The 12,858-nt window shown below is 48.7% G+C and overlaps 1 protein-coding gene across 2 annotated transcripts in view; it reads left to right on the forward strand.

The window, feature by feature from the left end:
* Positions 1–12,858, forward strand: part of qin (tudor domain-containing protein qin) — a 134,682-nt gene that overhangs the window by 79,288 nt on the left and 42,536 nt on the right. For both annotated transcript variants that reach the window (XM_075895705.1, XM_037425258.2), the window contains exons 18-20: positions 4,786–4,867; positions 5,431–5,502; positions 6,001–6,145. In XM_075895705.1, the coding sequence (XP_075751820.1) occupies positions 4,786–4,867; positions 5,431–5,502; positions 6,001–6,145 (299 nt within the window). The remainder of the gene's footprint in view (positions 1–4,785; positions 4,868–5,430; positions 5,503–6,000; positions 6,146–12,858) is intronic.

Below are 12,858 nucleotides of genomic sequence, written 5' to 3' on the forward strand. Positions count from 1 at the left end.
ACGTTGTGGACATGCTTAAACGGGAAATCATCCGTCCCTCATCTAGCCCTTGGTCGTCTCCTATTGTTTTGGTCCGCAAAAAGGATGGCTCTGTGCGTTTTTGCGTGGACTACCGGGCGCTCAATACGATTACACGCAAGGACGTGTACCCTATGCCACGCATTGACGACGCCCTTGATTCCCTACAAGGTGCGGAATTTTTTTCAAGCATCGACTTGCGTTCTGGGTACTGGCAGATCTCCATGCATGAAGACGATAAGGAGAAAATGGCGTTTGCCACCCCCGATGGGCTATATGAATTCAACGTGATGCCTTTCGGGCTCTGCAACGCACCCGCGACTTTTGAGCGCATGATAGATACCATGCTGCGCGGCCTAAAATGGAAAAGTTGCCTTTGCTACCTGGACGACATCATTATCTTTTCGTGAACGTTTCCTGAGCACCTAGAACGACTGGATCAAGTTCTGACGTGCCTTGCCGGCACCGGGCTTCAAATAAACACTAAGAAGTGCTCTTTTGCTAGCAAATATATCAAGGTCTTAGGACATGTCGTTAGCAAAGATGGCATCCGGCCCGACCCTGACAAGATTTCTGCAGTCCTTCACTTTCCGCGTCCCGAAAAACCAAAGGAGCTTCGCAGTTTCCTTGGCCTCGCCTCGTATTTTCGCCGGTTTATTCAGAACTTCTATTGCTGCTCCATTACACCAGCTACTCGCTTCGAACGTCCCCTTTCTGTGGTCTCAAGAATGTCACACGGCATTCGAGCTGTTGAAGCGGGCACTCACGTCTGAACCTCTGCTCTGCCACTTTGACGAAGCAGCACCGACTATCCTTCATACCGATGCTAGCGGCCTTGGTATAGGAGCCGTTCTTCTACAACGCGACAAGTCTTCTCTAGAGAAAGTGGTTGCATATGCCAGTCGCGTACTCACCCCTGCTGAAAAAAACTAGACTATAACTGAGCAAGAGTGCTTGGCTGTGGTTTGGTCGGTCCAGAAGTTCCGTCCCTATCTCCACGGCCGTCACTTCACAATTGTTACGGACCACCATGCCTTATGCTGGCTTTCTACACTGAAGAACTTGTCCGGACGCTTGGGTCGGTGGATACTACGCTTGCAGGAGTACGACTTTGACATAACTTACAAGTCAGGCAGAAAACATCAAGACGCCGATGCTTTATCTCGTTGCCCGCTTCCAACTACACATATGAGCGTTGGTGAGAACTCAACCGCCACATCTACCAAAGTTCATACGCTCGCATCAATAACGCAACCCTTTTCGGATGACGAGCCAACATTTATCTCCCACCAGCGGTCCGATTCATACTGCAGACGCATGATAGACCACCTTTCGGGAGTTTCTCATCCACCAAACGCGCGACTCCATCGTCAATTCCTGCACTTTAAGCTGGACAATGGGGTTCTCTACCGCCACGTCTACCACCCTGACGGTCAGCGCTGGGTTCCTGTACTGCCACACTCTCTTGGACTTCAGGTGCTCGAAGCCTTCCACGACGACTTGACTGCTGGTCATCTTGGTTTTAGAAAAACTCTTGACCGCATTCGATGTCGTTATTACTGGCCTGGCCTTTCTTCTAGTGTAGCTCGGTACGTCGGTTTCTGTTACCCATGCCAGCGTCGTAAACTCCCCACGTCTGCACCTGCTGGACCTCTACAGCCACTTCCGTGCCCTTCAATGCCTTTCGAGGTTGTAGGTGTTGACCTTTACGGGCCTCTCCACGTCACATCTGCTGGCAAACGATGGATAGTGACCGCCGTTGACCACCTGACACGCTACGCTGAGACTTCCTCTGTTATTACAGGCTCAGCTGTGGAAGTTGCAGACTTTATTCTTCACGCCATAATCCTGCATCATGGGGCTCCTCGTGTACTGCTTAGTGATCGCGGCAAAGTGTTCCTGTCACAAATGGTAAATGAAGTACTGCGCGCTTCTGGAACTACTCACAAGACAGCTTCAAGCTACCACCCTCAGACAAATGGTCTCACAGAAAGATTTCACCGAACCCTTGCAGACATGATAGCCGTTTACGTCCAACCCGACCACAAAAACTGGGATACTCTTTTACCATTCCTGACATTCGCTTACAACACCGCCGTTCAGCGAACAACTTGCTACTCACCGTTTTACCTCGTGTACGGACGCACCCCGACTACCTTTCTTGACGTCTGCTTCTTTAGCAGCCATGGGAATTCATGTCAGTATTCTAGCGAAGAATACATTTCACGCCTGGCCCAGTCTCGCCATCAGGCTCGCATCAATACTGAAGCGAGGCAGCACGAGCGGAAGATCATCTATGACGAATCCCACCGCATTGTGTTTTTCCAACCTGGTGACGAGAGGCTGCTTTTGACACCTATTCGCACTCCTGGTCTCTGTGACAAATTCCAACCACGCTTAATCGGGCCATACATTGTTTTAGAACAGACTTCGCCGGTTAATTATCGCGTGACACCACTCGTTGCCCCCAACAGACCGCCGCTACCGCAGCACAGAGATTGTCCACGTTTGTCGCATGAAACCTTTCACGCGACGTTCCCCGTCACTTTGACTTACTGCGGCCAGGGTGTCCGCTTCCAAGTGGGGGGAATGAGTGTGGGCATTTGTTACTTACATCGTCCTCATCCCTGCATGATCACAATCACCATCATCCGCTTGTCTCTTTGTCCTCATTGCCACTCTGGGTCATCATCGTCATCGTCTGTGTACTGGCTCTGCCCGTTCGTTTTGCGAGGTCTTTCCTCAATTAAACGCTGTCGCAGCCAAGACTACCAAGACTTCATATTATATATATATACGAATACATGTACGGTGGATGACATCGATGCCTACGTCAACGCCAATGCCGGCGGCAAAATTTAGCCGAGAGTGTCCATATAATTCCTATCGCAATAATAAATGCGCTCCCAGCTCCAGTCGTCAAAATTTGATCCCCACCATGTTATAAACGCACCCCCTAGGTTTTTCCGTTGCAGTCCTGCGAACCGACACGGACGACACAGGGCGCCTACGTGCTCGTTGCTAGAGTTCTCTTTCTTTAATATGACGATCCCCCTCGGTGTGCTCCTTGCTTCTCCTCTTTGCCTGCCACCCTGCCCTGTTCTTTGTTCTTCTTTCTACCAGTGTGCAGCATGTTTCATTGTCTTTAATTATTCCTGTGCCACAGTGGGATTCACGATTGACGGCAGTGCAAGACATTGTGGCTCACAAGCACATAGCGAGAGAAGGTCGCAAAACTGCCTGCGCCAACCAGCGGTCGCTTCCTGCAAAAACAAAACTTTAAAAGGGGGCCCTGGAACACTTTTTGAGCGTGGTCAGAAAATGCTGCCGATTGGTAGTTGAGGCTCCCGACAACATGCAAGCCAAATATTATAGCACAGCACGCACCCTGAAGTTCAAAATAAGTTGTCGGTCAGCTAAATATTGCTTTCTCTTCTCTTGACAAATCACGTCATGTATCCAAAAATCACACGTCAAGAATCAACCTATAAGCCATTGGCTGATTTGAACATGGCGTGCTCGCTCGTTACAGAGATAGCCGCGGGAGGCCGCTGCTTGTCCACGTGTGCGCGCCTGATCACACTGAAAAAGTTGTGCATTCGAAGAAAAAAAATTTAAAAAGTGCTCAAGGTCGCGAAACGCGCGCGACGTTTTTCTGTGGCCCTGCCATTTCTCCCTGCTTAACTTCCAGCGCTTTCATCAAGACGAGAGAAGAGAGAATGCAATTGTAGCATGCAACAAACCTTTATAACTCTGCTCGCACTGGACGGATTCTTCAAATTTTTGCGACGTTGAATTCGTGAGGCAATAAGCTCTTCCAGCGAAATTATTTCATTTTTACTTGAAAAAGTGTATTAGGGCCCCTTTAAGGCCCCAATACACAGAATAATAACAAGTTGAATGCAATTTTTCAGCAACGATGACAGAATTAGCTGTCGCAAAGGGCAATTCGTCGCCGTCGTGTCGCATTCATAAAACCAGAAAGAAAAAAAAAATTTGCTCGTTACCTAGAAGCGAGCGTGGCGGTACCTCTGATCTTTGTCTTGGTTGCAGTTGGCTCTTCGTGCTTGTTCTTTATGTTTGAATACAAGATATAGGTAAGGAGGTTATAAAAAATTTCTGCAGTGGAAGCCGCTTATGCCTACCCATAAGAAACAGTGAAGCCAATGTCAGCCATATTGTGGTGGATAGGAAGGTGGCCGCATAGCATACACTCAAACCTCATTAAAACGAAATTGCATTTTACACGAAAATAAGTTTGTTATAATAACTGAAAATTAATATAAATGTATATCTGTCTATTGCAAAAGTACACCTCATTTACTTCGTTCTAACCGATATTTGTTTATATCTGGATTCGTTATATCTAGGTTTGAGCGTATACTTATGGTAGTTGACACCTGTCGCAGCCTGTAATGCCCACAATTTTTTTCCCACAAGCCATGGCTTACTTTTCGGACCTGCAGGCACTGGTTGCCAGAAAAAAAAAACACTGTCATGGCAGCTTTTGGGTGTTGCCATGGTACAATTCTAGATTTCAAAGGAAAAAAATAAATTTCCAAAGGAGTTTCCAGTTTAATGCAATAATCTGAACGTGAACACCACTCTCGAATTATTGCACGGGAGCTGCGTTTTGTCATATGTGGCATGCCATTTGCAGAGATTTAGGGCAGGGAGACCAATGATTAAGGGGTAACAACTGATGGTATTGCCACTATTGATTTGTAACTTTTGTCGTTGCTTGCGACATTCTATTATTCATTCCAGGCTACGGCGCATGTCCCCTCGTTTTGAGAGGCTGGGCCACTTGGCTATCAAGTGCTCTCTCTACAACGTAGTGCCTAGAGCCGTGAGTATCCTACTCTGCTAAGCTGTGGAGGACGTTTAGAGTACCCCTTGTCTCATCATAATTCTTTATAAACTTTATGCTCACAAATAATTAATGAGCAAGGAAAAGATGGCTTCGGATTTCTGGGAATCGAAGGCAGAGGTGCAGATCTGAAGCAGGTGCTGTATATTTTAATAAACTTTTCAATTGCATTTGCATTGAATGAAAGTTCTTTCATGCCCGTAACTTCTATATCGCTTTTTAAAAGTCACAGCTGAGACAATGTCCGAAAAGTGCAAGGACCCATTTATCATGGCTTAAAATAAACCCAAGTGTCAACGAAGCGAGCAGCACCTTTCTTCCTTGCAACCAACCTTGTTATTCTTTGTTGCTTTCATTCAATGCAGAAGCTGAGAGCCAGCCACGTTTTTTTTTTTTTTTTCTGATGTTGCCTGGTTAGTTTGTTTTCTAATGACTGCACATCTTCATGGGCGATAAAATGTTCGTGTTCATCGCTGGGTCACAGGAATGCTTTTTGGTAATTATTAGGTTGTTGCATTTACATTTTTTCCCCTCTTTTTCAGGATGTACGCTGGAAAAAGGAAAACAATGCTTTATTTGGGAAGCTTACACTAAACAGGAAATTGATTCTCAGGGTACGTTTCTTAATATTGCAGCAGATCTTTTTGCATCTTTGTGTCTGTATGCTTAAGAAAAAAGTAGTCACCAACATGTTCGATGAAGTTTTGCAATACTGTAGCGCTCTTTGTCAGTTTTGACTGTCAGTTTCAATAGGCTGCATCTAACAAGGAAAATAAGCTTTTAATCCATTATCCTTCTTTCACTGCATCGATACCAAATTAGGCTTTTGACAGGGTCTTGAGTTTTGACAATGCAAGGAGTTTTGACAGGTCCTCCTAATCATGTAGCTTCCAGCACCCTGGTTAACACACCAATTCAATAATAATCTTTAATCAGCCTATACTACTTTACAGTATTAACAAATTTTGTGCACTCATCTAGGTCTCTCTACTACAATGCGTTTCGAAAGCGATTCAGTGTGTTTGGAAAGCATTTCAATGAGCTTTGGCTCATTGAAATGCTAAAACACAATTTTTGGGGTTCTTGTGAATGTTGGTGACGCCTCCTTGCAGGAGGTGGAACGGCAGGCCGACACCCTCCTTGTGGACCTGGTGGATGACGGTGAAGGCGGCTGTGGGGAAGTCCGTGCCTCCATCACAGATGCACTAGTGTTTTTGGAAGCTGCATCCTACCATCTGCCCGAGAACCGGGTTCCAGGTGACACTCTTCACTCTATAAGTGACCTTCAACCTTGCCTCACGTTAAAGGGGCCCTGTAACACTTTTTTTCAGGATGACTCGAAAATGCTGCCAATTCGTTGTCTAGGCTCCTGAAAACAGGCATTATGGTGTAGCACGCAACCTGGAATTCACTATACAGTGGAATTTCGATAATACGACTTTCAGGGGAATACGCAAAATCGTCATATAATTTGGGCGTCGTATAATCGAAAAACCAAGAATATAGGCACTGATGGTCGTTGTTGCCCCACAACAGTTGTCACATAATGCGTAAGCAAGTCCATGGCACAAATCTACGCTGCTCCGATGAAGGTAGATTAAATTACTTGAAAGAATGACAACCACGCATTTTATCGGAGGTATGAACAAATCTTTATTCTCACCTTTTAAAAAAAATCTATGATTTTTTTCTGCGAGTTTGCCCAGTCACGATGCATCAGCTTTCTTTCGTGAGCTGCGACATCTGGCAGCAAGTCGTCGTTCTCGTCGCGTGCGCAAGCAAGTCGCCGAATGTTGTCGACGTAGCACAACACGTCCGCGTACGGCGGAACGGACGCACTAGCCTCTGCAGTGTCATCCATCTCTTTCTCGTCGGAAGTTCCCGCAGTGTCAGAACGCACAGTTTCGATAATGTCATCCAGCGACACTGCACTGCACACTGCAACGTCCTCGTCGGCACCAACATAGTCCGCAGAGGATCCAGGCAGCTCCAGGTTGCCGAACTCTAGTTCGTCGTCAACAGGCACTGCAGCTTCACTGGTAGAACAAGCACCACTTCTATTAAAGCCGCAGTGCCTAAGGCAGTTCACAATGGTTTCTGGCGTGCATGCGTCCCATGCCCTAGCAATGTAGTGCATTGCATTAAGCACAGAAAGCTTCTTATCCAACCGCTTGCGTTCCATGCCCGCCAGCCGACGCTGCACCAGAAACTTCAGATATTTCTGCTTCATGCACTTGATGACGCCGGCGTCAAGTGGCTGCAGCTGGCTAGTGCAGTTGGGGGGCAGAAATGTAACTTTCACATTTCTCAAATGCGACGTATCTAATGGATGGCATGGCGCATTGTCAAGCAGAAGAAGAATCTTTCTGTTTTTAGCCCCCATTTTTGAGTCCAGCTGCTGCAGATATGTTGAAAACATAGCAGCTGTCATCCAGGCTTTCAGGTTAAACATGTACTGGCACGGCAGCCTTTTCAAATTCTTGAAGCATCGCGGCTTCGCAAACTTGCCGATCACGAGTGCAAGAAGCTTTTCTGAGCCGTCTTCATTAGTGCAAAGCAATACAGTAAGACGCTTTTTGCTTCGCTTACCCCCGTGACAGCTCTCTCCTTTGAATGTCAATGTCTGCTCTGGCTGCATATTACAGTCCTCGACCGTTTATTTGGACTCGACGGGAACCGCCGAAAAGTCCGAATAATCGGGAGTCCGAAAAAACGGATTCACTCGAAAAAAAGCACTTTTATTGGCCCGATCGCCCGAAAAAACTGTCTATGCGCGTCTGCACACACGCACGCTTACGCGCGACCACGTCGGCCTGTACCTCTGCGAGTGTCTGGCCGTCGCTGTAGACAGACAACAGCATCGATATGGCCTGCGCTAAGTCCGCATTTGATGGCTGTGGTGCGGGCGGCGCGTCATCGTCGGAGTCGCTGTCCGCCAGCGCCGGCTCGCAGACCTGACGGACGATCTCGTCATCGTCCAACTCTGCGCAAGGCAAAACGGCACTGTCGAAGTTGGCGAACTCTTCAAACGTACCCGCCCCCACATCGACCCCGCTAGCACGAAGGTCGTCCAAAATGTCCGCTGCTGCGGTAGGCGGACTCTCAACCGCGGGGTTCTGGCCTGTGGCACTGTCCTCCTCAATCCCCGTAATAAATCCTGCGTGGCGGAAGCAGTTGTGGATCGTTTCCTGAGTCACTGACTTCCAGGCATCGGACAACATGCTGATGGCCGTCAGAACATCCACGACGTAGTTTTTGTTACTGTCGACGCATAACAGCACACGATTCAGGAGGCGCGACTGGTAATGAACTTTCAAGTTTTTGATCACGCCCTGGTCCATGGGCTGCAACACGCTTGTCGTGTTAGGCGGCAAAAACTCCACTGTCATAGCCTTCAAGTTGTCGATATGCCCATGGGCACCGCAGTTGTCGACGAACATCAGCACCTTGCGATTTTGCTGTTCGTACCGGCGGTTGAGCTTGCGAAGGTACTGTTCGAAGAGGTTTTGCGTAATCCACGCCTTCGAATTTGCTTCATACCACACAGGGAGTGATTTGACGGCTTTAAAACATCTTGGATTTTTCGATTTCCCTATCACAAGGAGCGGAAGTTTCTCCGTCCCCGTCATGTTGCCTCCTACAACAACTGTCAGTCGCTCCTTGCTATGCTTCCCCCCATGACAGGGTTCGCCAGACAAAGCTAGCGTCTTGTCGGGAAGCATCTTATAGAAAAGTCCAGTCTCGTCACAATTAAAGACGTTTTCTGGTGGATACTGGCGCAGCAGTGCGCACAGCTTGTCGGCGCGGTAGTTGGTCACGAGCGTTTGTTCGACGGAACCACTCTGGCCGCACATTCGCTTGAAGGCTAGGTCGTACCTTTTCTTAAAGTTGCGCAACCACCCGTCACTGAACTTGCAGCCGGTAATACCCATGCGCAGGGCGAGCGTCTCTGCTTTCTGTCTCAGCAGATCGCCAGACACGGGTATTTTCCTAGCCACCGTGGCACTCAACCACATGTGCAGCGCTTCTTCAAGCTGCGGGTGGCTGCCGTCCCGGAAATTTTTCTGCGTACCCGCAGACGCTTTCTCAGCTGCCTCCAGGATCTTAGCCTTCTGCTTGAGGTAGTCCGAGACAGTTTGCTTGGAAATGGAAAATTCCCGAGCAACTTCAGACTGAGGTCGGCCGCCTTCTACCTGGCGAATTATCTCCGCTTTCTTCGCCATCGTGAGCGTCTTGTAGCTCCCACTTTGGCCGCGTTTCTTCACTCCCGACGGCGCAGCAACGGGTGGCGTCGGAGCCATTTCAGCACGCCACGGAACACACGAGAGAGCGAGAACACAGAGAACAAGACGAACCAGGCCTACCCGCAGGAGCAACTGACTGACACCACTGACACGCTGACACAAACGTCAAACCACGCCAAACGCCACAGCGAACAGACTCTGTAAGTGGCTTGGCTTGGCCGCTCGACTGGCTAAAACCGAAAAAAACGTGTCGCCAAACATAGCCTTCGAGATCGGCAATGGCGATTTCTGCGTGCATTTTGACACTGGCCCGACGTCTATCCATAGCTAGTGCAGCATATCAGTGCTGGCAACCTAGCAAACGTATTGTTAACGTCCCTGTCAGCGTGTCATGGCGTATGGCGACGCATCCGGTCAGTCAAACGGAGTCCGAATAATCCAACGGCGTACAGCGGGGCGTCCGAATTTTCGGTCGTGAGTTTACATTAGGTTCAATGGGGCGAGTGGCGGTGCCACGAAGATGTCCGAATAAACGGGCATGTCCGAATTTTCGGCATCCGAATAAGCGGTCGGCGACTGTATAACATAATTCACTTTCGTCCGCATTGAACACGTCGGAAGGCTTGTATTGCCGTATCAATTCCGGCAGCAATGCAGTCCACTTTTCGACAGTGTCGAAGCTGACTGACGAGCTCTCTCCACAGCAGCGGCTGTACACAACTCCACTGCGTTCTTTAAAGCTATCCAACCAGCCATTGGAGGCTTTAAAGTCATCAATGCCGCAACGCAATGCAACTGTCTCCGCCTTCTCCTTCAAAGTTGCGCCATCCACGGCAATTCCTGAACTTGCGGGCCTGGCGCAACCACTCAACGAGGGCCGTCTCCATGGCAGCATACTTGCCATCTTTCGCGGCCTTCCTGTTCAGGCTGAACTTTGCCGCATTTAGTAGGTTGCTGTCCTTTACGAGGATCGTTTTCAGCGACGACTCGGGAATGTTCAGGTCGCGGGCAATGCTGGCCTTTGTTGCTCCGCTCCGCTTCTCCGCCTCCTCGATTATGCGAAGCTTTTCTCCAAGCGTCAGCGGTTTTAGGTTCCGCGACATTGCGAGACGCAGCACTCGCAACCAAGAATTCGAAAGCTTCCTCGCACACCAATGTCCGAATACTGAAAATTTTGCACGTAGACGCAGCAGCTGCGGCGCACAACCCACCGATGAGGCAAACATGTGAAGGAATGGCTGAAAGGCAACAAGGCAGTGGGCCCATTCGATTTTTGCAAGCGCATACGTCTGCGCAAGCTTCGACCAATCGCGAGGGGCTAAAACTCCCCAGCCCTCTGGTAGCTAGACAGCAGCTAGTTCCGGTTCCCGCGGCTGTCCCAAACGTAGTTAGGCTCAACAATCGCCGTTCAACACGTCCGGTACAACCACGCGAAATCTAGTGAAAGTTATCGCATACTAGAAAGCGAGCTCGAAATTATCTGCCATGTTACCTGCTCACAGCTGTCACTAGAAAACCACCCAAAAGAAGGCAGAAAAAAAAAAAAAAAAAGTCTCAATGGAAGTGTGCCGTGCAATGCGACTAAGCAAAACGAATGCGCTCCGGCTGGCTCTGGACAACGATGGCTCTGGCTAGCTATGGCCGACAGCGTGTCGAAAAAATGAAGAGGCCCTGTGGTGGCAGCGCGGATGTGTGCTAGAACTTGCGGAGGAACGAACTCGGTTCCTCGGTTTCCCGACTTTTTTCATCCGGCCGCAGTGTGCTTGCGTGGCAGCCTGCGGGCGTCATCGTAGTTTTTTTTTCTTTTTTTTTTTCTCTCGGACAGTCCGAGAAAAAACTGGCAAAGGCAGCGGACTTCGCTCTGCAGCTAGATTGCGACGACTTCGCTGCTTCAGACGGGTGGTTGCACAGTTTTCACGAGTGCTATGACCTCGTCTTCCGTGCTGTGTCGGGTGAAATGAACGCCGTCAACATGGAAACGTGTCAAGGTTGGGGCTCCCAAATGCTTCAGGGCTACATGGAGTATTCTCCGCAGGACATATTTAATGCGGGTGAACCTGCCTTATTTTTCAAATTGATGCCCGTCGAAACTATCACATAAAAAGGCGACAAGTGCACGAGAGGGAAGAAAGGTAAAGAACGGATAACTGTGATGGTTGCTGCGAACATGAGAAGTTGCCTCTGTTTGTGATAGGCTAATCGAGAAGTCCTCGTTGCATCAAGAACATCTGGTCCCTCCCATCAGACTACGCGGCCAACAAAAAGGCCTGGATGAAGGGGGAATCGTTCGTGCAGTGGCTGGGGAAGCTTGACAAGAAGTTCGAACGCTGTGGCCACAAAGTCCTGCTTCTTGTAGACAACTGTTTTGCTCATAAAGTCAACGTTTAGACGAAGGCCATTGAGCTGGTCTTCCTTCCAGCAAACACGACAGTGGTACTGCAGCCCATGGACCAGGGTATAATTAGAAATTTAAAATCATTTTATCGGTGTCATATGTTTGAACAAATTATTTTGTGCAATAAATACCAAGTGACGCTCCTAGGTGCATTACACATGCTTGTGTGTGCTTGAGAGCATGTGACAGCACTTATGATAGCAAATGGCTTTCGCCACTGTGGCTTCAGCACCGAAGCTCTGCAAGCTGACGAGCCACCAGTGCTCGAACATGGCGTCATCGCCCCCATGGCGGACGTTTTGGAAGACGTCTACTTTGCGGACTACGTCAATGTGGACTCAAGTGCAGTGGTGCGTGGTGCACTCACGGTTGGCGACATAATAAGTCAGGTGAGAAGTGCAGAACCTGTCACTGCCAGTGACAATGATGAGGAGGAGGACAAAGCACCAGTGCGGCCCTCTGCTGTGGAAGTCATGGCCGGATTGAATGCCGCCCGTCTTTTCTTAAGTTTTGAAGAAGGCGGAGAAGAGGCCTTCCGCCAAGTTCGCTCGTTAGAGCAAAAAGTGCTGGCTGTCGCCTTCAAGGGAAGAAGGCAGACCGCAATCACAGATTTTTTCAAAAATAAATTGTTATGCCCTACTCGCAGTGTACTATTGTTGTTCTTCACTTTTCGTTAGTTTGAACTTTCGTTAATTCGAACTGAGGCTTCCTCTTGCAGTTTGAATCAACGAGCTTTTACTGTATACATCCAAGCATGATGATTTCAGCATTGTGACCTCCACAGTCGCCTGATAGGTGCAAAATTCCACCAGGTGTGTGCGCGCACGCTTGCGATGACACTGAAAGGAAGCCGCATGTTCAAAGAAAAGATGTTCGAGGTCGTGATGCGCGAAGGGAACCATCCTCTTGTCATCCTTTTTCCCGTGTAGCTTTCAGTACACTCGCTGGCACCAAAGGAGAGAGAAAGTCTTGGAACGTATGACAAATCCCTGCAACTCTGCTTGTACTTCGCAGATTCCAAGAATTTTTGTGGCTATCGATTCGCGAGGCAATAGCGTTTCTAATGAAGCCATTCAATTATTGCTTGAAAGAAAGTGTTGCGGTGCCTCGATAAGAGCATCAACATTTTTGTTAGTGCTAACCTCTGTAACATTTGCACCCTTTTGGGCATGTGTCTGTCACTAAACAATAATATTTCGCCTACCTTGCGTGCCTTTTCTTGCTACAGTGAGGCACGTTCGGTGCTTCCAGGTAATGAGTGACATGTAAGCAACCGTCTGGCCATAGCATGGCTGACTGGGGAATGCGAGCGCACTCTCTCCCAGGGAGGA

Source organism: Rhipicephalus microplus, chromosome 5 (genome assembly GCF_043290135.1).
Source record: "Rhipicephalus microplus isolate Deutch F79 chromosome 5, USDA_Rmic, whole genome shotgun sequence".
Taxonomy (NCBI): Eukaryota; Metazoa; Arthropoda; class Arachnida; order Ixodida; family Ixodidae; genus Rhipicephalus; species Rhipicephalus microplus.